We start from the raw sequence: 26,288 nt of genomic DNA, 5'->3' as shown, positions 1-26,288 counted from the left end.
AATGATCTGATGTTCTGTGTATTGTCATTCATTGTCCAAGTGATAGCTAAACTGCATCATTGTTTTTTTTTCCTTCCCTCTCACTTTTTGAATTAGAAAGCAATTGGATCATACATACCTTTTTCTCGTCTTTATATTTGATAGTAATGGGCGTTAAAGGAATATGAATGTAGAACAAAAATTATAATAAAGGGAGTAAAAATTCCTATGTATGTATGTATTTATTTTATGTTTGAATTTATGTATGTATGTATTTTCTCTTGCAGATTGATACACTGGCTGCAGAATACCCATCAGTAACAAACTACCTCTATGTTACCTACAATGGTCAGGTGGGAATTGCCATACCTCTGTAATGCAGAAAGCTCTAGATTTAGTAAATGGTCCACATGGGGGAATATATGTTTTGTGTGTCTTTGGTTATCTAGTAATCTTGGTAATAAAAATGACATCATGTGAGTTGAATGTGATGATATGTTTCTGTACTCAGTCTTTTAAGAACTGCCTTAAGATGATGAAATCAAACAAGTGAAGAGGTAAAAATAGTGGTTACATGATTGCCACAACATTGTAAATCAACTGTAGTTCAATAAAAAAAAAAGACAGTGGTTACATGAACATTCAATTATGTTGTGTTCTTGTGACTAATTAAAAATATTGAATAATTTTTTTTAGGAATAAGTAGGACTTGTATAACACTTTATACTTATGGGTTCCCAAAGACTAATAGAAGATGCATATCAACAAGAGGAAGAAAGGGAAAGACACACTCAAAGACAGGAAACAGTTTAATTAGAGGGAAGAATAATGTAATAATTCCCACCTCTTCCTTTTTTTTCCCCCTCAGGAGCATGATATCAATTTTGATGAACATGGAATGATGGTGCTGGGCTGTGGTCCATATCACATTGGTAAAGTGGTAACTTATATTTACATAGGACTTTTCAGTTTACATAGTATTTTTCACACATGTTAATTCCATTATTCTAAGAACCATGTAAAATAAATGCTGTAATAATGAAAATTTTACAAATTAGGAAACAGAGGTTCAGAGATATGTAGCCCAACTTATACAGCTATTAAGTGATAGAAGTAGAACTCAAATGTGGGCCTCAACCACAAATTCCGTCTCCTTTCATTCTACCTTATCATCCCTTTATCATTTTCATCCTCATGAACTAAATTGAGCCTCTTACTGGGGTGGCGGAATGAATTACACCTTGACTTTTTCTCTTCCCTCATAGTTTTTCACAAAGATCTATACTTGCTCAAGAACATTATACATCAGCGGCCAGTGACTGTATTTGTAGATCCAGTATCTGACCTAACACATGACTTGTTGTTGACATCAGATGCAAAGAGCTTTTCTCACTGGGGCACAGGAAGAGTATTACATAATTTAATTAAAACATTCTCACCAGAAATTGTTATATTTCTCCCAGTCACATAAAATCAGATATTTAATAATGAATTAAGATCTATTACAGTTACAAAGTATATATTTAAATAGACAATGATCTTTCTTAATAAGTATATGTAACATTTAGTCTCTGCAAGGCGTTCTAATATGGAAATGATGAAATATATGATTTAAATATGTGTGGTCTTATTTTGTTATTTTAAGCATAGTTTATTACAGGTTTTACAATTAACTGAGTGCTTCAGGATATGGTAGTTTGCCAATTTTTGGCCAAATTTTGAAGTAGGCCAAAAGTGTTTATACTTTTGCCACTTTAGTTATCTGATTGCTAAATGGCCTGGACCCCTTTACCAGGATCTACCCTTCTCTTCTCTAGACCTTTCTTCTTTTCTCTTCAAATTTTACTTAATTTATGCAACAATTCTACATTACTTTAGGGCCTAGGAAAGATTAGCTGAACTAATAATCAAGTGTGTACTTAATTGATAGTGAGATTTAACATGCTACTATATCTGGACAACTTATTCTTCTGACAAGAATTTTTAGCAGACAAAGCCCTAATGCAAAGGATTAGTACAAATCCCAGAACTTTCAGTTCTATGGCATCCCAGTAGAGATGATATTTTGAGGCATTTAGGCCATTATTATACTTCAAATTACTTCCTAGAAGGTCATTCACTCTGCATGGGGTGGCCTTGCGAAGCTTAAAAGGATATCCTTGGAAAGGCCAAGACTTTCCAATCAATCAAGATATGTCAGAGCTGCAAGGCACCTCAGGGATCATTGGGTTTGGCCCTCAGACAGGCAGGGTAAATGGAAGAACTGAAACAAGAACTCAAGTGTTCTGATCACTAACTGAACTACAGTACTTTTGTGTACTGAGGTCAATATGTTCACTTTGAGTTTCTTTTCAGTAAATGAGGTTTTTTAAAATTATTATTACAGTTATCTCCCATTAACTTTGAGGTTCTGAATGCTTCAAATATGGAGATTACCTCTTGCAGAATTTAGCATACAAAACAAGCCAACCTGTCAGTGTTGTTTAATTAGTCCCGGTTTTTCCTACTAATAATATAGTGTGCGTAGTAGTGTGCATTTATATTTTGGAAAAAATTGAATTGAAAGGGCATTAGCTCCCTTAGCCTGGACTGACTGGCAATATATTTCTGCTTCTTTCTGTGTTGTAACTTCAAGCTTCTCTGCCCCCCTTTCCCCAATCTCATCGTCTCTGCAGGCAGCAGCGTGGAATTTGATTGGTGTGCTGTCTCCAGTATCCGTACACTGCGTCAACTTGGCAAGAAGACAGTGGTGGTGAATTGTAACCCTGAGACCGTGAGCACAGACTTTGATGAGTGTGACAAACTGTACTTTGAAGAGTTGTCTTTGGAGAGAATCCTAGACATCTACCATCAGGAGGTAAAAAAAAGAAAAAAAGGAAAAAAGAAAAAGGAAAGAAAAAAGAAAAATATATGCAATGCATACTTTATATATGTGTATTCATGTATGTAGATTTATATTGTAATTCCCCTTAGGAGAAAGAGCTGCCAGTGTCTTCCATTGTCTAATTTTGTAGTGAAACTCTAAAAAATTCACCCCAGCCTTCGATTCTTGAGGCCCTGGCACAGAGTAATTATTTTTCATAAAAAAGTCACTTTATCTTTCTAATCATTCCAGTTATACTGAAAATTCTTCTTAGTAACATGTGCCAGACACATATTAATTAGCATAAGAGGGCCCCCATAAATAGTTTGTAAAGCGATTTAAGTGGTCATGTCGATGTATCACAAGCAATCTCTCTCTAGTTCACGTGCTCTTGTGGTTTAATCACGACCATTTCTCAGAGGAGACAAGTCAGTCATTCACGAAGAACTGGTTAATTCTTTGTGCTATCAGATGAAGCCATTAGTCTTCAATTTAAAATCAATGAGTTCATTCTGAATGATTTTGGTTCCTTTATAGCCTTCTCGTAAGTAGCTTTTCCACCTTCACGCCAATATTATTGAGTGTATCTTCACTGTGGATTTATATGACCCTAGGTTACTGTAAGTCTATAGAACAAGTTAGCTTACAATTAAAAAAAAAATACCTACTTGAAAATTTTAGAGTGATGTCCAGTAGCTGTGCTTTTTAATGTTATTATAATTCATTTCCTGCTACAGAGAATCATCCCTACGTACAAAATATGGACACTTAAGGAAAAGAAAAATACTGACTCAGAGCCACAAAACAAATTCTTGACTTGAAAATTCGTTGATTTGTGCCAGTTATTTAAATTCTCTGTGCCTCATCTTTTTGTTTTTGTTGTTGATGAATCATGCGAGTGTTAAAATGTGCTACTGTAGGTACTGTGACGGTAACATGAGATTTGTGGTTGAGATCACATTGTCAAGTATAAAGTATAGTGCTAGAACAATGTGATGATTTTATTATTGTGAACAAAAATACACAAATTTAGGATCGATGTATCATCATGGATTTCTATTTAGGCCTGGCCTACTAATCTTTTAATACAATGAAAAACCGTTAGATAGAATATACACAATTTTTAGTTCTCTCTCTGATCTGGTTTTTTTCTAATGATTTTTTAATTCATTTTAGATACATAGGTGGGGACCAAAACAAGTATATTTTACAAATATTTCTTGAGTAACTTTTAAAAATCAGGTTCAGCAGGATAGAGAACTATAAAACTAGGTCTCTACTTTTAAGACATTAAAATAAAACTGGAATCCATGACATAATATGTGAAAAGTTACATAATTGTTTTAAAAAATATTAACAAACATTACAGCAATAGCAGCAGGCATTTTACACATAATTAATTATTTCCCCATGAAGTGGTTTAAGGAAAGATAAAAACTTCTAGCTGCCTTTGGATGCAGTCACACATGGATGATAATGAGGTCCTTTTACTATAACTGAATTCAGTATGATAGAAATAAATACATTGGCCCCTATTTGAAGCTAATTGGTTTTTATAGTGCTACTATACATAATAAGGTAATTTTAAATGTTATATTGGAGAACATAAGAATAATATGCCATTGATGTATTCTTTAAACTACCCCACAAGAAACATTATATATCATATGCATATATCATACACATATGTACATATACTTGTGTATGTGTTTCCTTGTATAAGGTTGTTGTGTCTGTTCACAGCGGCTTTACAGGCATTGTCTCTCATGATAGTTGTTTCTCAACCTTCAGGAGGCTGCCCTTATTCAACCTTGGATGGCCCTAGTGATGCTGAAGGCACTGAGGCATTCAGCAGTAAATTTGCAGAAAATTGGAAGCACGTCTAAACTTATTTAAAAGCACACATTTGAGTCACTTAGAAGGGCAATAGGCTTTCCCAAGCATACATAGCTACATGGGATGATAGAAAGTATGATGAGTCTTTTGGTCCAGGTCTCTTGGTTTTGCTCAGGACCAAGCCTGTTTCCATGGCATCAAAAAAAACACCTCTAAGGAAAACCCTAAGGGGAAGTCAGAAAAGTGACATGCCCTGTGAGTAAAGCAGGCTGCTTTGGAGGGAGGTCTTGATCAGAAGCTGAGTGAGAAGGGATGCTAGATATGCTGAAATCGCCTTCCCACTTTTATTTTTTTTTTAATAGAAAAATGTATACTGATATATCCCTTGGCTGCAGGCATTGTTATACTTTGTAACGAGCAACCCTTACACTGAAGTCATTAATTCTTTGTGATTGTGTTCATGAGTTCTGCTCCTTGAGAAGAGATATGTATCTTTATTTTTTATATTTCGGTGTGTGAGTGTGGGGAAGAGTCAAGAAAGTGAGAAGTTGGTGTCTGCCATCTACAAAGCTTTGATGGATGACATTTTGCCTAGTTGACGGTTTTGTTTGACACGCCTTATGAGGCAAAAGATGTTCTCATATTATTTTGAGGTACATGAGTTGAAAATTATTACATTGTTTATAGAAGTTCCAACACTGTGCTTCTCTTTTATTAGACCTATTGTTAGATCTATTTCCTGGGGATGAATTATGCAATAATCTTTATAGGCTACAACAATGAATAAGAATCACACAGATCCTGGGCTAGCTTCACGTTTTCCCTTTCTTTCTTTGGAGACTCATGGTTTGAAAAGGTATATAAGCAAACAACATTAATTTTCTTTTACTTCCACACCCCATTTAGGACCGATTTCTTAATTCACTTAGTATTTCTTCATTAAAAAACAGAGGGAGTTTAAAAACAGCAGGCAATATATTTGACACCTGATGTTGTCCCTGTCCATTTTGCGTCCTGATTGTATAATTTTTCTTGTTTTTACAGTGTATAATTTACTGGATCATACCCCATAAAGATGTACTCTGATTAATGATTTAATTCTCCTATTTCTAATGCCTAATGCCATGTGTATATGCAGACAGTGGTACCTCTGCACCACAACTTTTAAGTGAATGAAAGAGTGACAGACATTGATTAGTGACAGGCAAAACCCGTCAGGGAATGCATCACTCAAAACTAGAATTGGGGTTCATTCCTAGCATTTGGTTTAATTGTAATTAAATATAAAGAGTGTGTCTGAAATGTTAGAAATGTCTTACTAAAATGTGAATTACTAAAATATAATGCATGATCAACCTCACTGACAGATGTATAAATAGTGGAGGTTTGTTGATTAGAGATAATACATGAAATTACAAAAGTCAGGGTTATTTTTTAATGAAGTAAATGCTATTTCTGTTAGTATGACAAATTTTCTTACATTGCATTCCATCTATATTAAAGCATTTAATTTGTCCATAAAAATAAGGAATGACCCAAGTGATTAGTATCTAAAGAGAAATTGAGAAGTTCTCAAATAAATTTGAAGCATTTTTGTTTAATGTCTCACTACTAAAAATAAATTTGTGATGTTATTTCAGCTTAAAGACTATTTCAGGAAGATTTTTGTGTGGTGATACCTTAGCTTAGTGATATCAGGTTGAAAGACTAGGAAACCAAGAGGGGTAAAAATGCTACAAACAAATCTAGGTAGGATCAGTGGAACTTTGGGACCCTAATGGAATTATTTTAGGCCTAAAGTATTTAGAAATCTGTGAGACAAGTCTGAATTTTAGAATATTTTATTTCAGTAAGTTACTTGAAACTATTTAAGCACTCGTGATTATGATAATAATTTATCTTTGTGGGATATCAGATTCTCTTCCCTACATCCCTACAAGTTCTGTGCTTGGAGTTGGGGCCAATTTAAGGTAAAATTCGTCCACAAAATTGTCCTCTGTTAACTTCATTCCACAAATATGTTCTCTTCTACTGAATTCCCTTTGCTGTATGGACAAAGCCTGCACTAAACCATCACACCGTTACTCTAAAACATTCCTATGGATGTCATTTGCCTTCCAAGTGATGGTCTTTATTTCTGGAGGTCAATGATGAGAATAGGGTTTTACAGTGAAAGTTTTTCTATTTACCACTTCCCAGAAAGAATGTTTTAGAAATATCTCTCTTCCTATCCTCTAACATTCACTACCTTTGAAACCAGCAAGAAAAAAAGGGTTAGCTTCAGATTCAAACATTTGATGTTATTAGGTAAGCATAACTGCTGTACGATATGTAGAACTGAGTTCAAGTAAGTCTGTATTTGATAGATAAGAAATATGGGCAAGTCACTTCACCTTCACCAAGCCTCAGTTTACCTAGTTGCAAAATGGGGATAGTAATAACTGCCTCAAAGTGATATCCTGAAGGGCAAAACATAGTCTAGGGTATGTAGCAATGTAATTAATAAATGGTAGCAGCTTATATTATTATTGTTTTTAAAGTTGTTAATTTATTGAAAAATAAAAATCAATTCCATACCGTTATTTTGGAAAATATTGAAATATTTATTACTTAGAGGCTTTTTATTCAACGTTAAGTGCCTAGTTAGTCCAATTGACTCTAATATTTGCTCATAGCTGGCTACTTCTCCCTTAATTTTAGAATTTATTTTGAAGTCTTTCACATAAGAGACTTTTTGTATATATTTAATTGAGGAATTAGTTTCTAGGCCTCTAAAACATTAATGCTGCTAATAAAGTAAAAATAATAAGTAAATAAAAATACTATAGTTAAGAGAATAATTTTTATTGTTTTGCAAAAAAATGGATGTTGAACATAAAAAATGATAAAAGTAGCTTGAGTATACTTATAAATATGCAGAAATGCGGACTATTATTTTCCATAGTGTTTACAATGCATTTAAGCACTCAGTTGCAGGGTATTTGCTTAGGCTGTACATAATTTCTCTTCTCAGAGAGAAATTAGCTTCACCCGTTTTAAAAATATTTCAGAATAATTTCAAATAATGACAAAATACATTTGACACATATATATTACTTCAGCAATATTCATTAGTAGGTCATTAAGGCAAACACAAATTATGCCAAGATCAACAGCCTATCACATATTGTAATATTTTCTAATATAAATAATAATGTCTCGTTTATACACCGAAACGTATAACACTACCAGCCCTCTTTGACTCACCCTCACCTCTGCAACACTACTCTTGAGAAAATTTGAGATTTGGTGGGCTTTTACAAAAAAAAAAACCTTGGAGTTTTGACTGCTCATAGGAGATTAAAGTTAACAAGTCAGGGACCGCTTATAATGCAAATAGTAAGGAAATAGGAACTGAAATCAATTCTGGGTACTATAGACAGTTGCCAAGGCAGCACTAAAGAAGAGAGGATGTCAAAATGAGAGGTACGATTTAGACTGGACTTTAGGGATGGTTAGAGTTTAGATAAGGGAAAGGAGAAGGAAGAAAGCAAACAGGCAGGGAAAGGTTAAGTGGTGAGAAATCTTGCTGGTGGAAATGAAGGTGGGGACAGTGAGTAGGTGGTCTTCCTGGGGCTGAGAGGAGTGAGCATATATAAGATTGGAAAGACTTAATGGCCCAGGTGGTAATGAGTTAACACTTTATCCTTTAGGCAAAGGAAACCTTGGAGAACTCCCAAGTATAGGAGTAACTTGGTGAAGTAGTCTTATAGATGATTAATCTGAATGTGAAGTACTGGGGTAGAGAGCAACAGCAAAGGTGAATGTTAAAGGGAGAGCTCTGTATCCCTTTAGGGAATCACAAGAGGTTTAAGAATTAATTGATTATAATGTAAAGTACAGGATGGAAATGTTCATTGACTTGGTTTTCTTTTTCTAATTGCCACACATGCAAATGTCACACATTTACATGCAATTGTATGGAAGTCGTACATGATAATCACGTGTAGTTGTATGGGAGTCTTACAGAGATTTCAGCAGGTAAGTCAGGACTAAATCTGTTTATGTCTTTGTGGCATAACAATATATCCATTGATGGGAATAGTGAAAATATCACAATCGTGTTCAGCATTTCCAGTAGGGAGATGGAGGCAGTATTAACACAGTTGTTCATCATCCAATGGCTGATATTGAGGACATATTTTTCAGGCATGTGGTGGCTGCATCATATCAGTTGGGGGCCAGATTCCAAACAACCTGGCAGTCCCGCTATACAAGAACAGTGTCAAGATCATGGGCACGAGCCCTATGCAGATAGACAGGGCTGAGGATCGCTCCATCTTCTCAGCCGTCTTGGATGAGCTGAAGGTGGCTCAGGCACCATGGAAAGCTGTTAACACTTTGGTAAGGAGAGAAACACAAGTCTGTTTTTAATGTTCCCTTTTGAAGAGTCATAACCTGAATGTTAACTACTGCAGATGTTAACTGCAGGGCAGACAGAATGCACTGTGCTTAGTGAATTTACTTTAAAGTCGCTGTATTTTCATGATTGCAGTTAAATGCTGGTTATAAATCGATAGGAGTATTCTCATTAAGATTCCGACAATGAAAAGAAGTTCAAACTATTTTTGAACTAGATTTGATATTTAGAACTAGAAACTAGAAATTTTATGTTTTCAGTGCCCAATTTACATTTTAATGGTGACTTTTGAGAGAAAGGATTAAAAAGAGTTGGGTTACCACTTGTTCTAATGATACCATTCTGCATTTTTATTGAATATTTTAAACTATTCATGCATTTTGTTGTTGTTGTTTCTATTAATTAGAATGAGGCATTGGAATTTGCGAAGTCTGTGGGCTACCCCTGCTTGCTGAGACCTTCCTATGTTTTGAGGTAATATACTGTTTTCTAAAACTGCTGCATAGCACAGGGAGATCAGCTTGATGCTTGGTGATAACCTAGAGGGGTGACTTGGGGAGGGTGGGAGGGAGGCTCAAGATGGAGGGAATGTGGGGATATACATATAAATATAGCTGATTCACTTTGTTGTACAGCAGAAACTAAAACAACATTGTTAAGCAATTATACTCCAATAAAGATCTGAAAAAAAATAAATAAAAAATAAAACAATGATTTAAAAATCAGGAGATACAGAACTGCATACTGTGTGCTAAAAGTACTATGCTTTGAAGCGTAGTAATTTGTAAATCCATCGACAATCCCCACACCAACACAGCCAGAGTGAAGACCTGTGCACAGTTCTTCAGCTTAATGCTCCTCCTTCAGGGAGTGACAAAAATGTTTCCAATCCTACGTTTTGGAAGCATGGCTTAGGGTATCTCCTTGCCAAATGGAGGGAGGATAGCTTTACATTAAAGAAGAGGACAATTTAAAAAACCAAAGAGCAAAAACAAAACAAAACAAGCTTGGGATATCTCTCACCAGCATCTGTTTTCTGATACCCAGAAACAGCAGTTTATCTTCAACTGTTGTTACCACCTTCTGATGGTGCCTGTGGTTTGAAATTTTTTTTTTTTGAGGTCACATTTTTTAATAAATGAATTCTAATGTTGGAGGACATGGACAGTGTCTTTTATAATAAATTTTGAAACTAAATTCTATCATCAAAGGAGAAGTCATCAATTGTCACTTACTTCAGATGTTACCACATGTAAGGAACTACTTCACTGAACAGGGGATAATAAGAGAAACGTAATTTGCTGTGCACAATTTGAAAGTGTAAATGGAATTTGAGATGGGATTCTTTAAAATAATGAAAAATTTCAAATGAGGTGGAAAACTTTCCTTTTTATTTAAATGACATTTTGTGTAAACCACAGTCTGATAATGCTGCTTCTCTGAGGTATTAATGTAAGTTAATTTAAACAACACAGACATTTAGGGAGGATTGCAGGAAGCATCTCTGACTACTGTGCTTCCTCTCATCATTGCAATCCATATCTTTCCTTTAGTTTCCTATACTGTGAATTATCAATGTTATTATTACCTTAGCCTTCCTGTCTTAAATAGATGAAGAAATTGAAAGCTCTTTATGTGTAAAATTTGCAATATAGTAGAAAAGGTAAAGAAAATGCTACTTTTTAAAAGGAAGTAGAAAGTAATATTTTTCTTCCTTATTCCCTTCCTCTTAGTCTTCCTTCTTTCCTCCCCTCCCATTCCACTCTGAAAAATGCCAAAATTCAGAGTAAATTGATTTCAGATGGTATTCTTTCTCAAGAATCTGCAAGGACACAGCTGAATACATTTCAGCCAGATACTGTACATTATATTTGCAAATATTACTAAAGAAATTGATTCTTTTGTAACCCAGTTGAGATAGTAAAGTGACCTGCTTTGACAGCATACTTGCGGATTAAGATCAGCTGTGGGTAATGAACTCTGAAGACAAGTTGAGAAAACTATGTCCTGGAATGAATCCTGTTACAGTTTAAATCTTACCTGGAACCAGAAAAGAGTTAAAACAATACATCAGAAGGGATGAACCTTGGGGACGTACCATCTCTAAGAGCTACCATGGTTTTCTTTGGGCATTATCTCAGGCCTCACCGCCCCACCCCCCCATCCTCATCTTGGGAGACTTTTTACTTTGGCCCATTGTCCTGTTAATTACATAAAGTCTCTGTAGAAAAAGACATCTTCCTTAACCTAGACTGGAACTAGATGTTGCCTGGAACTGTTCTGCAAAGCATTCGAATTTAGCATGCTTTACTTCTGAAGTGGTAAAAGAAACTGAGCTCTTTTTTTTTTTTTTTTCCCTCCTTACCCAGTGGGTCTGCCATGAATGTGGTATTCTCCGAGGATGAGATGAAAAAATTCCTAGAGGAGGCCACTAGAGTCTCTCAGGTAGTGTCCTATTTCCTTCTGGTGGCTTTTACCTCTTCTATTAATTGCTATCTTGTTTTATATGTTGTTTTTCTTTGCACAGGATGTTGTTATGACATTTTTCCTTTCTTCCTTCTACCCATTATTCTCCTAAATATAGAAATGAGAAAACACAAATGCATTTAATTATATCTGGATCCTTAGGGTTAGTGGAAGAAGAAAGAACAGTGAATATTTGATCAGAACAGAAATTTATACTATTTTAGTCTCCAGGAGTAGGCTGGATAGGCATGAACCTTGTCTGTTCATGAGTTAGATGCTGGTCAGGTTATCACTAGGATTTCCAGCCTCAAGGGCAGCCCAATCATGGTTATCACGAACAAGTGAAGGCTTCCCTGATTTTTAATTCTTTCACCTGGAGAGACTTTCTTTGCCTTAGTCAATTCTGCAACTTTAATAGTAAATCCCCTCACTCACCTATTGATTGTTTTCATTTTGGTGCATTCCATTTGTAAGTGAATAAAAATGCTCATAATTTTGTGGCCACTCAACCACCTTCCTCCACTGCCCCCAGCTTTTATTTTCTCCTTCGGCGTTACCTCGGTGTGATCCATTTAAGATTTACCCAGTGGGGTTATTGATCTGCAGACCTTGTACTGTAGAGGATAAAAGTAACATTTTCTTTTTAAAAGCTTTGAAAAGTTAGTTGGGGCTAAAAGTAAAAAAGGAGAGAGAGAGAGGAAGCACAACTCACAGAGAAGAGTTTGATGTTAGGCAAGTGGAGTTGGGAGAGAGCCGAAGAGTGAAATCAGAGGCATTTCAAAGAGGAGTAAAGAGTGTGGACTGTTCCTGCACACATGAAGCTGGGCTTCCTTTCTGTGTGGTAGTTGCTCCCTAAGGAAGTTTGGTCAGTGAAAAGAGTGGATAAGGATAAAAAGTGGGAAGCGACACAGAGTATAAAGAAACCAAGTGGATTTTGAATTCACTTTTGTGTGAAAGTCAAATAACAGAGGAGGGAGTCTCTCCCACAGTCCAGTTTTCATTAATGTGCTCTGCAGTGAGACACTGCCCTCTTCTCTATCTCACTGCCTGCGAGGGGGTTCTGCCACACTCATCTTTTGAGAAACCAGTAGCTAGACCCAGCTGGTCTCATGCGAGTGATGGGGCAGGTGTTCTGTGTCTGGGACACTGGATCTCATGGAGCCTCTACTTTGTAGAATATTTAAAAAATATTTTTTTTCCTGCTAGCATGTGGATTGAATCCTTACAGGGCCAAAGTTTTATAATGGAGTTGTCCTGATGGAGTACTTCTGGTTCAAGTCTCCCCATCAAACTACAGCAGAATCTGGGCTTCTCAATTCAGTGAATCTAGAGTAAAACTATCCCCCATTAATTACTGATCTATTTATGTATCCATTCATATTTAGCACCTGCTCTATAATGGCATTGTTCTCGGTTTCAGGGTTTACATTCATGATAGTCTCTGGTCTCACAGAAGACTCTCTTTACTAGGGACTTCAGACATAAAATAATTATAATTAAATATGACGAGCATTGCAATAGAGAAAATACATGATGTTGAAGGGGAGTGTAAAAATATTGGGGTCCAGTCCCTGAAGAAGGGACTTTTAAATTGATTAAAAATGGTTGATTCAGAATTAAAAGGTTTACATTATGGGTGTGAGTAGGAAGAAAGAACAGCACGTGTAAAGGCCTGAAGCTGAGAAAGAGCATGGAGTTTCTAGAAACTGATAAAACATTTACTTCCATGGCTAGGATACCAAACATGGTGGGGAGTATTGATTATAATGATGGTGGAGAAGCAGGAAGACAAGGAGCAGATAAAGAGAACCTTGTCAGTCATTATACTGAGTTTGGATTTTAGTCATATTTTCTGAATACTGAATCACTATGCTGTACACCTGAAACTAACGCAATAGAGTAAACCAACTATACTTCAACTAAAAAAAAAGAGCAATTGAAAGTTAAAAAAAATATATAATCACTCTTCTATAGTATAGAAAGTGAAATCTGGGACAAGATTGAATTCATGGAAGGAGGTTAGAGGGCTGTTGTATAGCTCAGGGTAGAGATGACAGTGCCTTGGATCAGAATAATGATAGTAAAGCTGAAGAGAGGTGCATGTGTTCTAGAAATACTGAGACTGTGCACTGTGGATATGAGTGGATGGAGGTGGAGGGTGAAGGAGGATAAGAGATGATTCTTGAGTTTCTGCCTTAGACACTGGATGGACAGTGGTACCATTTATTGAAACAAGGAACACTTATGGAGGAGAAATTTTAGAAAGGGAAATCATATATTTAATATTTGACCTTTTGAATATGAGGTGCCTGTGAGGAGTCCAAGTAGAGACGCTTTGAAAGCAGAGGGTTATATATAATTGGAATTGAAGAGCAAGATCTCAGCTCAAGATAGAGGTGTAAATATAGATTTGGAAATCAATAGAACATCATCTTAATTGAAGCTTTGAAGCAATCACCTGGAAGAGTATGGAGGAAGAAGAACAGTTGAGACTGAGATGAAAGGAATTTAATCTCAGCATTTAAGGGCTGAGTAGGGAAGAAAGAACCATGAAGGAGCCTGAGAAAGAAATATGGAAGGGTGATCGTGGACACCTAAGGAAGAAAGTGCTTTAAGAAGGCCAACAATGTGTAATGCTGCTGAAAGATGGACATTTATTAAGACATGTTCTTCCTCAATATAGTAAGGGCTATCTCGTAAATGTGTTCAATTGGCTAGGATGGAGGATGCTGTTGATGTCCCACTCAGACCCCTTCACCTGTGGGAGCATCCATCCCCCAACTACTGTGGTAGCTCCCAGCTACACCTCTTCTCAGCTACAACTATTCTCAGTTAAATGGGAGCCTCTGGCAACCAGGAGGCAAGATCCCTCACCTGACCACCACCCTTGAAACCCTGGACAATGACTGCCCTTTGCCTCAAGATGGGACTTACTCTGTGCTGCAGCTCAGAGCTCCCTATGGGGTAAGGCTGAATCCAGTCCCCACTGAGACCACGAACTTCCTAGTTTTTTCCTGCTGCCCCATCCTGCTCTCCTCACTCCCTCAATAGATCGCTTGAACAAGAACCCCTGTCTTAGGTTTGGCTAGAGATACTAAGACAGCTATTAAACATTATCTTTTTTTGCAGTTATATTGTTATTATTATAATATAGGGAAAAATACCCACATAAGTCTCAACACAGCTCCACCAGGCCTGCCAACAGTAAACATCCAATATTTTAAAAGGAGGGAACAGAGATGAAATTTTCTTTTTGGCTAATCGACAGTTGCATGTCCAATAGGCCCTTGAGGAAAGGGAAGTGGGAAAAATTTCTTCATTTAATAATAAATTTAAGAAGAGAGAAGCTTACTTATGGCATAAGACTGATTATTTTGAATTTTTCACAAAATTTAGTTCTATTTAAAGTGTTCTGTTAAAGGAGAGAAGATATATTACATTTAGTACACATGCGTAAGATGATGAACTCCAAGATAGTAGACAAAAGGAGTTTGTGTTCAGAGCAAAAAGAGATGTTCAGAGAAGGCTTTAGGGAGGAGGTGGCATTGGAGATAGACCTTGAAGGATGGGTTGAAATTTGAAAGGTGAAGCTGAGGAGAGAAGGTGGAGTGCATTTGGGGAAGAGAGGCATGGAGACAGGTAAGGCAGGGTCTGGTAAGAAAACAGCCAGTCGTAAAGAATGCTGGTGCCTGGGGCACAGAGGAGAAGAGATGCCTAAACCCCGGAGATCATCATTCAACTACTTCATTCATTCTGTTGAAAGCATCTAGTGATCAGGCTGTGGAGGGCATTGCAGCGCTATCGTGAAGGAACTGAGTGCAGGAAGAACATCAAGAATAATAAGCGGTCTGAAACAGCTGAGAAAGGAAGACCATTTTAAGATTTATAAAGAAAAATGTTTGACTTTGCAGTTGCAAATGTCACACTTTAGAAGTGATTTAAAGCGTGTCAATCCCATGTAAATAATTCCATCTTTGGCCTGATAAAACTAAAACAAAATGCTACACCTTCTAAGTTCATTCACAATTCTTATATAGAGAACTTATTGAGGACATTGTAGTGCTTGGGAAAGATAAGTGTAGGAAGAGAGAAAAAACCTGAGCCAATGCTGATATATAATTATAAATAAAATAGAGAGATACTTATAACTCTGGAGACAGAAAAGGAACCTCATTCTGCCTTCTCCTTAGCCTCCTCTTTTCTTTCACTCACCTAGAAGTCGATAATTGAAATTTCAAAACTCATGTTCTAAGAACTGAAAATTGGAGAAAGATTTCCTCTTCCTCACTATTAGCAGAGAACGAGAATGACCTTGTTTTTAAAACAAATTGGCTAATGAGTTTGTACTGTGTGTTGAGCATTGGTTTCTTTCTTTTTTTTTTCTTTTCCAAGTATTGCCCTGGTATTGACTTAAGGTACACGATTTACTTGACACTATACATGTAATTTCAGCTAAAGGTTCTGTCCCTCTGTTTTCCTCGGTGACAGGAACACCCAGTGGTGTTGACGAAATTTATCGAGGGGGCCCGGGAAGTGGAAATGGATGCTGTTGGCAAAGATGGAAGAGTAAGTGCTTTATCCCCCATCTCCCCCAACCCTGCCTTCCCATAAAAAATTTTTTTCTTAGCAATTTAGAAACATAACTCAGATTAGAGTTCATGATTTCTACAAAACAGGTCTCTAATAATAATGGACAAGCTGCTCAGTCAAAAAAGTGTTCAAATTTGCTGACAATTCAGTTGAAGTATCATGGGTATCATATCTTTGGCTTTTCATACTGTTAGAATTTCTCTTTGATGATATTAAAAATTAATTATCGTCCTGTGCTCATTCTTTTTGAATAGATTTTCTCTCTCATTTTCTTTTGTCTGTGGGTTTCCTTTTATGTTTCAATGGATATTAGAAAAACATCCAATACTTTTCTCTCTGAAGTTCCTAATTGAATCCCTAGTTTTTCTTCTCTCTTGATTTTCCACCCTCCCCCTTTTTATTGGGTTAATAAAAGCAAAACTAAACAGAGTAGAGTGGATAAAGATAATAACATAAAATTGGCTTACCATATCACATCTTGTATCACTAATACAATGAATGCCTTCAACTTCAGGGAGAAATGAAAGTATGAAGAGCGCTTTCCTTTAGTTTTCAAGTTGTACTAATAAGGCATTTATGACTTATCTTGAAGTATAGGAATTTATATTTTGTGGAGTCCATGTCATTTTATTTGCTTTAAGGAAATAAAATGGACTTCATCTTCTACTTTGCACTCTATTGAAAATGTTAAAGCCTTTTTTTGTGTGTTTGTTTTGGTCTTGTTTTTTTTTTGTTTGTTTTTTGTCTTCCAGATTAACAATTCAAAGTAGGGTTGTTTAAAAAAAATACTATATATATAGTAATGATGACATCTTATCATATAATCTAGAGTTTAAACACCCTTAAATATCATTTATTTCAACCCCACACTCCCCAAGGATGAGAATTTTCTTCATAGCAACCCTGGAAAGTGGTCATTTTTTTTTTTTTTTTCTGTTTAACCCTTTTGGTTATACAAAGCATAAAAAGTTGCAAGATGATGTATATATTTTTTGTTTTTGCTTTTACTTCTTGGACATCTAATATATTCCTTCTGTTGCACTAAGGTCTGCTTCCCTAGAATTTTCATCCCTGAACTCCTGGCCTCCAGAGTCACGGAGCATGTGTATAATCTTTCCCCCTTTTCAACATTTTATGTATTTGAGACTGAGGTATAAAATAAGAGGAATGTGATCATAGCAATGTGGAAGTGGAGAATGTAAGGATGGCCTACAGACATTTGTGTTTTTTCAGATATTGTTCTGGTAAAGTAATGCTGGTCTGTTGGCCTGATTTGGTTCCAATTTATTAGGATGTGCTTTTGCCCTAAGCTTCTCTTAGACCTCAACCAATGCTTATCCTGGAATCCTTCCAAGTTATTCACGTAACTTTTAAACAGTCACACTCAGAAATGGACATAGTACTTTAGATATATTTTTTTTTCAGAGCTCAGTGAGATGTTGACTGTCCATTTCTAGACAGTATAAAAAATTTGAGTGCTTACTCTGCACTAAATATCATGCCAGACACTGTTTATGTGTTCTTTTTTATCCTTACCAACATTCTGTGAGGCAGGTACCATTGTTATTCCTATCTTAGCAGAAACCAAGGCTAAGCAGATAAAGTATCTCACCCAGGTCACAGAACTCATAAGTGACAGGGGGAGTACTGGGACTCAAATGTCACTCTGCTTTAAATCATCTATAAATCTGATAAACAAATCTTCCCTGTAATTTATTTAAGTCTTTTACAGTCACGCAATCATTCTCCCACACTCTCAGCTTTATCATTTTCCAACGACACACATACTATTAACATTCAGGTTATTGTGATTGAGACCATAAACTTTGCAATCTGACAGATAAGGGTTTGAAATCCTGACTTGGTCACATAGCAGTCACATGTACTTGGGTTATTTATTCTTATATTGTCTTGGTTTTCTTACCTCTAAATGAGGGCAAGAATATTTTCCTCTTGCTTCCCTCCCGTCTTAAATTTCAATTTAAAGAACTCTTTTAGGTGGCTGGTTAGCTCAGTTAGTTAGAGCCTGGTGCTGAAAAAGATCTCTTGATCTTTAGATCTTACATTTTCTTTCTGGTCCACCTAAGCTATGAGATTTACCTAAGCTAGATATTCACCTCTCCCATCTTTTGTTTTCCAGTGTTTAATAAAACTTAACCTGGAAGGAAAAGATAAAGATATTTCCAGTCCCTCTCCAAATGCTTTAGTTTTCCTACCTTTTTTTTTTTTTTTTTTAAGTTTTTTTTTTTGAGCCACATGGGAATTTTGTTTCCTGACCAGGGATTGAACCCATGTCCCCTGAAGTGGAAACATGGAGTCTTAACCACTGGACCACCCAAGGGGAGTATCAATATTTTCCTATCCATTCTTAAATGTCACTATGAGTTGGCTTAGCTGCCTTCTTTTCCTATTATCTATACCTATTCTAATCAATGGAAGAGAGAGGTAAGCTCTCAGACACTCTCAGCTGCCTCTAGAGGTGATTTGTCACTGCATAGGCAGGCTTGGTGAGGCTACATGTGCAGCTCTTTCTACTCCTCTCATCAGAGATTTAGCAAAGAAACTGCTCAATCCTGGAGGCATCTGTTAGAATTAAGGGGAATGGGCTAGGCATGACAACTCTTTCTCAAATCTTTTTTGGCCAGGTCATCTCCCATGCCATCTCTGAACATGTGGAAGATGCAGGTGTCCACTCGGGAGACGCTACTCTGATGCTGCCCACGCAAACCATCAGCCAAGGAGCCATTGAAAAGGTCATCATTTATAAATAAAAGTGGAAGGGTGAAATAGATTAAAAACAGTTTTGTTTTTTTTTTTAACTAGGTAGCAATGTAGGACATGCCCCAGGTAAAATTTAATTATGAGGGGAACTTCCTCTTCTGAGTCTGCTGGGTATTTTAAAGATAACAATTTCACTCACTGCCCTTTAGAGCCTGTTTTGTTGTATGCTAGTGCAATGCTTCTCTAACTGTGTGCGTCATAACCACCTGAAGGACTTGTTAAAATGCAGGTTGCAGGACTCCATCCCCAGTTTCTGATGCTGTAGTTCTGAGCAGGGCCCCAGAATTTGCATTTTTAAGTCCCCATGTAATGCTATTGCTGCTGGTCTGGGGACCACATTTGGATAACTACTGCTGCAGATGGTTCTAATGTTTGAGCCACTTACAGGTGAGCAGCATCTAAAGCAACATTTCTCAGAAGCAGATATGCAGCAGTCATGTGAGAACCTTCTAGAACCGATGCTTTCACGGTCTGTTCTTACCCTCACCTCAAACAGTACTGTATGATATGTCTCTTTCAATCCTTCTTTTGGAACCACTGCTTTCAAGACCTTTCCAGGAATGATGACTCTGCCTCAGTACTCAATATGTATTGCTGGGTGTTGTCTTAGAGATGATCATCTTAAATAACTTGGGGATGTTCCTTTAATCTTCAGGTATATGAGGTTAGGCTTAGCTTTTTTAGTGAGACTTTCCAATAATCCTGCCATCAGAATCTAGGCAGGCCTGTCTGGCTAGTTGTACATTGGACTGGAGTCTGAAGGTCTTACCTAGTTCTAGAACGTGAAGGTAGCAGGATGCTTTGTAACACCAGCAGCATAAAGGAACAACATCCTGGGATTTCAAATGGGCTTCAGTTTTTTGTATCAGGATAAATGACCTCAAGAACTCAGATTTTCCAAATCTCTCAGAGCTCAGTGTGCCGTGGACTCTGCTTCCTGTTATAACCTGATTACGCTGCTGAACCACTTGTGAGAGGGGTGAATGAGGAGCTCTTGATCCCAGCAGTCAGTGCCCTCTCTTTGCATGGGTACCTTCTGGCTCTGGTTGGATACAGGGATTCCTATATGTGACAGGCAGAGCCTCCCTGCAAGGGAACATGTTTCCTTCTGACTGCAATATCTATCTACCCTTGCAGAGTCCAGGGCAAAAGAAAAGCACGTAAAAGAAATCTCTCTGGTCTCTTTGCAGTACCATGTAATTTCAGGGCCTGTACTTCTCAGCAGGTAGGTCATTAGAATGATACAGAGTCTGGCCTGCAGTTTTTGGTGCTGAAGTAACTAGACCAAAAGGATTCCATTTAGCCCTCAAAATAAACCCAGAGTTTATAATTGTAGGTAGATAGGTGCATCTGGCAGGAAGATAATCCTGAAAGATTATTTGTTCTTTTCCCTGCTATCCTGTTGTGAATATTTAGTTCATTTAGTACAAATATTATTTTGTTAATAGAAGCCTAATAATGGCTTCTATCATTACTATTACTATTACTATTAGTATCACTATTACTATTAGTATCACTATTACTATTAGTATCACTATTACTATTAGTATCACTATTACTATTATCAGTGGAGATGTAGTTCTTTGTAGAGAGAAGGGAAAGAAATCTAAATTTAAGGTGCTGTACCTTTTTTGTTGGTTTGTTTTTAAACTAAGGAATGTTCTTTAGCACTATATCATCATCCTTTTTATCTAGGTGAAGGATGCTACCCGGAAGATTGCGAAGGCTTTTGCCATCTCTGGCCCATTCAATGTCCAGTTTCTTGTCAAAGGAAATGACGTCTTGGTAAGAAATGCCGAGGTGTTTGAGAGCACACCACTGCTGTGTTAGGTCATGTTGGTTTGCGTCCATCTGGTAATCTTCTCTGTGAGCACAGCCACAGAGCAGCTGAGACCCTTGCAGCTGAGTGTGTTTGCGTATGGGGTGTTGTGCAGCATATAATGCCTGCCTTGTTTGAAGGCACTGGCTCTTGGTGGCACTGATATGTCAGTCACAGCTTTGTAAAGCACTCTGATCCACTGGAAAGAAGACTACTGGCTGCCATCTGCAGTACAATATAGATGGATCCAGTGGCTTTCATGAAGTAATCTGTTCAGATTACTTTAGAATAGTCATAAATTACATGCACTGAAGTTTTGCCGTACCCCTTTCTCAGAGAAGAAAGCTGTTTTGGATACCATGTACCAAAAAAATAAAAAATGTTAAGTCAGCTAGGTTTGTCTTAGTTAATTTAGTTTATTTAATGTAACTAATCAGTAATCAATATTGATTCCTCGCCTACTAAGCAAAGTCATAAGGCAGTTACAAAGATGTACAGAGCCCAGTCTCTGCTCTCAAAGATCCACAGTTGAGTGAGGACTAGGAAGAAGATGAATTTATAGATAAATAGAACATAAGTTAGAACATAATAGCTGCTAGAAGGAATGTACAATTAAAGTGGTATTGGGGGCATGGAACAGAGAGAGCCTATCTGTTACTGTGTGTGTGTCTTTGTGTGTGTGTGTGCCTGCATGTGTGTGTGTGTGAGCATGTATTTAAGTGTCATGCCTTGTTTGGGGTGAATCATAAAAGATTTCAAGAAAGATTTTGTAATTTGAGCTGGGTCTTAAAGAATGGCTGGGATTTTGACAAGTAAAGGAAGATAGAGAGGACAGGGTACATATAACATCTATGGGAAAATTCGGCCCATTTTCAGAGATAGTGACTAATTCAATTTATCAAGATTATTTTTCCAGGCAAATCATGGAAGGCAAACTTAAAAAGAAAGACTGGGGCCAGGAAAGTGACACAAGATAACACAGAGGGGTACACTGAGGCAAGAGGATAGAAGGCTTTCAAGGACTAGATTTTAGTCTCAAGGCTAGTAGAAATCCACTGAAGGCTTTTCCGTAGGGGTGCGGCATTATCTGAACTCTGCTAAAACATATCTGTCAAGAGTATGTGGGGATGGAATTGTGGAAAGAGGATGGGAAGAAGTCAGAGTGCAAAGATACTGACTGAAAGGAAACCAGTTAGCAAAAGTCAAGCAGTGGGGAGAAAAGGAAGAGGCTGGCAAAGTAAGAGCTGGACCCCAGACAATAACCGCTGGAACCCAAGTGGCAGGGAGTATATTAATATTGTCATGTCTCTTGCCATCCTTTCTCTTCTTTTGAATTTTGTTATCTTTCCAGGTGATTGAGTGTAACCTGAGAGCTTCTCGATCCTTCCCGTTTGTCTCCAAGACACTTGGAGTAGACTTTATTGATGTGGCCACCAAGGTGATGATTGGAGAGAACATTGATGAGAAACCCCTTCCAACATTGGAGCATCCCATAATTCCTGCCGACTATGTTGCAATTAAGGTAATATTCTCAAAAATCTTAGTCAACTTTTAAGTTCCAGAGAAATCAAAGGAATAATTTTTCATCAAAAATAACCTTGATACTTTATGAATCTTCTAACTAAAGTGCTAGACTAGGAATTTATGAAGTTCACTGTTAACAATGCAATGCAGTTGCTCTACAGGCAACTTTATGTGTACTCTTGTGCATTTTAAAAATTAAAATGATATTTAGAATTACATAACTTCAAAACCAACTAGCTGAGTGACATAAACTGCGAGGGTGAGTCACAAATTACCTGCACTGCGGTTATACTAAAACGTGTGATGGCTGCACTGTCTTATCAACGTTTTCTGTTCAAGGCTGCTGTCTCCCCAGTCACTGCTGTGCAGGTGTGAATGTGTTACATTAGTTCACTTGTAACTGCAGTGTGAGAAAAAATGGACGCCCCACTTGTGATTTGCATGAAAGAAGAGCAGCGTGCAGTGATTCGTTTTTTGTGGTCTGAGGGTGTACTGCTGCCGTTATTTATCAAAGACTTTGTGTGCAGTATGGAGAAAGTGTTTTGTTGTGAAGAAGTGTGTATGAATGGATAGAGAGGTTCAAGGAAGGTTGCACAAGTGTTAGCCATCAAGAAGGAGCCAGCTCGCGGGCTTTAGAGCGCAGGCTCAGTAGTTGTGGAGCACGGGCTTAGTTGCTCTGTGGCAGAAGCCTGTGCACTGCAACAAAGACTAGCTGCTGCTCACCGCAACTAGAGAAAGCCTGTGCACAGCAATGAAGACCCAATGCAGCCAAAAAGTAAATTAATTAATTAATTAATTTTAAAAAAAGGAGCTGGACGCTCATCCATGTCCACGGCTGATGATAACATTGAACGTACACGTGAAATGATTCTGTTGAATACAATGGCAGTGGATTATGTGGCAAATCATTTGCAAATCAGCGATGGCTCTGCCTATGAAATAATCCACAACAGACTTGGGTTTTGAAAAGTTTGTGCTGAAACCTAAACTTCAGATTAAATGCAGAGGATTGCTACCCAAGGGTGTTGTGATCTTACATAACAATGCGCGTCCCCACACTTCTGCCCACAGTCGACACTGCAAAAACTTCGTTTTGAGGTGTTAAAGCATCCTCCCTATAGTCCTGATCTTGCTCCATTGGACTTTCATCTGTTTGGTCCCTGAAAGCAGCCCTATGAGGACAAAGATTCACTTCTGATGAAGAAGTGAAGACGGTACATTTGTGGCTCACAACTCAGCCTAAAACATTTTTTAATGAGGGTATACGAAAGCTTGTTGACAGGTAGAAAAAGTGTATTGAAAAGCAAGGAGATGATGTTGAAAAATGATGTATTTGTCTTTTCTAAAAGTTAATTAAAATAAATTCTACAGCCAGAGTACAGATAATTTTTGACTCACCCTCGTACATTTATGAATCTGGTGCATAACGCTGCCAGTTTAGTTGGTAAACAGAAATTCTGGATATGTTTTCTTAGGATGAAGCTTGAATTGTGTCAGGGCTTCAGGAATGCATGAATCATAAAAGTGTTACCTTGTGGTGTTGGTTAAATTTTTACTGCCTTGGCCACCTTTGCTTAGAACTATTTTCTTTAGTGGCATAATTTTTTCACAATGGTACTATGAGGGTAATAAAATTGATGGCACCTTTATGAAGAGTGACCAGGAAAATTTAAGTTTTGTTCACTAATTTCAAACGCAGGCATGCCTTGGAGATACTGTGGGTTTGGTTCCAGACCACCACACAAATTTTTTGGCTTTTCAGTGCATATCTAGTTTATATTCACACTGTAGTGTAGTTTGTTAAGTGTGCAACAGCAGTATGTCTAGAGAAACAATGTACATACCTTAACTAAAAACTATTTTATTGCTGAAAAATACTAATTGTCGTCTGAGCCTTCAGTGAATCTTTTTGCAATAGTAATATCAATGATCACCTATCGCAGATCACCATAACGAATATAATAATGAAAAAGTTCGAAATACTATGAGAACTACCAAAATGTGACAAAGAGACATAAAGTGAGTAAATTGGAAAAAGACAGTGCCAATAGACTTGCTCGATCTAAGGTTGCCCCAACCCTTCAATTTGTAAAAAATGCAATATCTGTGAAGCGCAATAGACAAAGCATCATAAAGTGAGATATGCCTGTATGTATGTATATTTCAAATAAGAACTTAATAATAACTCCATTGTGCTCCTCTAGCTACCTCAGTGTGCCTGTGGACAGAGTATTTATAATTATGACCTTTAACTACCTCACTGGACAGTATGAGAATTAGTGAGATATTATGTAAATGTCTTTGATTTTTTTAGATAAAGCACACAATGAAATTAATTTATATTGTATAATATATTTATGTGACATTTACATATTTTGGATACCTTCAAAAGTTTCTGTCCTTATATCTACTAGTGACCTCAACCATAATTGTGTTATAGCTGAGACTCTGACTTCTGACTTTTACATTTGAAGTTTTAAGTTGAAGCTATAAATCAAAAAAAATTTATTAATCTTATTTAATAATTCAGGATGACCTTGGATTTTTATAGTGCACTGAGATGGAATGTCACTTCTTATGTTGGAGGAGGGTGGCGTTTTATTCCTGGAAGCCATGACACAACATAAATAAACAAAGCCTTCAGTGGACTATATATACTTAGGATTTTATTGTTTGAGACCAATAAGTAGAAGGCCCCCAAAAATATTTTTCCACTGGAGGTTCTATATATGAATTTCAAATTCATGTTTCTTTATTCTAGACACAGGAATACACACACATACACACATGTGTATGAAACAATTTCCAACTAATAACAATTCTGATGGATAGATACGAATTTTTCAAAATGCATTGTATCTTCCAGTTTACGTCTTTCCTAGTTATCCTTGTGCACGAATCTTGACTTCTTTGCTTAATTACTTATTCATAGTGAATCTTAATATAGTCCTAGTGAGGTGGGTGGATATCAACAGGTAGAAAGAAGCTGGAGAGCAGCAATATATAATAACTGGATTAAGATGACCCAGTGAAATAACCCCAAGGTAGAATTCCCATGATGACTTAGAGGGGTGCCAGAATCAAAGGAGGAATAGTCTAGACTAGATAAATGTATGTATGCAAGAAGTAAGAATTTGATTCTTGGTGAACTGCATTGATAAAATAAATGAAAAGGAAGCACTCCTATCTGTGTTCTAGTTCATATGAAAGTTCTGGGCAAAAGTCTTTCCAAGCAGAGTGTTTTTCAAAGATTTTTAAGAGGTGTCAACAACAGTTTAATGTCTCAGAAGTCAGCTTGCAGGCAGACATTTCTGGCAAGGTGGCTTGTTGCAAGTCCAGATGATCAGAGCAAGAAGAGGAATGTTTCAAAAGCCTACCAAGGAAAAAGTGTTTTTGAATTCTGTGTTTGGGGAGACCAATGCCCAGTAGGCTTTGTTTGAAATCACTCCAGTAAGAATATGTGCAGGCCAGATTAGAAACACTGGCCTAGGCTGGTCACTGGGGCCCTATTTATGGAAATAATTTGTGATTTTTTAACCCAGTTTTTGGCCAAAAGCTCAAGACTTTCCTGGAACAGAGGTTTAAAGCCATTTTTCAAGTCAGATGCTTGGACCAAAGAAATTTTTTACGTGTCTACTATAACTTAAATGAATCCTATGAGAGATGATTCACTAAATATATTTATCCTCCTTTATTCCTTTTATACCCTTCTCTCACGTATTTTTCCTACTTGTTATTTTTGACAGGCTCCGATGTTTTCCTGGCCCCGGTTGAGAGACGCTGACCCCATTCTGAGATGTGAGATGGCTTCTACTGGAGAGGTGAGTAGTTAATGATCAATGAACACTTTCATTAAATATACTTTGAAATCTATGGTTTTATGATCTGAAAATTAGTAAGTAGTAAGTGGGACACCTTTTGCTATCACAGTGAGTCTGAAAAGGCTTAGGCATTTTGAGCTAAGGAAAAATCTTTGACTTTTGTAGCCCAAAGTCTAAATTCTCACTTTTCTTTCAATGTGTGACTATAAT

The 26,288-nt window shown here is 37.1% G+C and overlaps 1 protein-coding gene across 1 annotated transcript in view; it reads left to right on the top strand.

The window, feature by feature from the left end:
* CPS1 (carbamoyl-phosphate synthase 1) overlaps positions 1 to 26,288 on the top strand; it is a 126,524-nt gene that overhangs the window by 86,244 nt on the left and 13,992 nt on the right. Inside the window, exons 23-33 of the mRNA XM_057745630.1 lie at positions 267 to 332; positions 848 to 911; positions 2,655 to 2,836; positions 8,867 to 9,061; positions 9,484 to 9,551; positions 11,447 to 11,522; positions 16,032 to 16,109; positions 18,779 to 18,886; positions 20,610 to 20,699; positions 22,085 to 22,255; positions 26,004 to 26,078. Coding sequence (XP_057601613.1) covers positions 267 to 332; positions 848 to 911; positions 2,655 to 2,836; positions 8,867 to 9,061; positions 9,484 to 9,551; positions 11,447 to 11,522; positions 16,032 to 16,109; positions 18,779 to 18,886; positions 20,610 to 20,699; positions 22,085 to 22,255; positions 26,004 to 26,078 — 1,173 coding nt within the window. The remainder of the gene's footprint in view (positions 1 to 266; positions 333 to 847; positions 912 to 2,654; positions 2,837 to 8,866; positions 9,062 to 9,483; positions 9,552 to 11,446; positions 11,523 to 16,031; positions 16,110 to 18,778; positions 18,887 to 20,609; positions 20,700 to 22,084; positions 22,256 to 26,003; positions 26,079 to 26,288) is intronic.

This window comes from Hippopotamus amphibius, chromosome 8, assembly GCF_030028045.1.
Source record: "Hippopotamus amphibius kiboko isolate mHipAmp2 chromosome 8, mHipAmp2.hap2, whole genome shotgun sequence".
NCBI lineage: Eukaryota > Metazoa > Chordata > Mammalia > Artiodactyla > Hippopotamidae > Hippopotamus > Hippopotamus amphibius.
The sequence above is the reverse complement of the archived record's forward strand: the minus strand, read 5'-3'. Positions and strand labels throughout refer to the sequence as shown.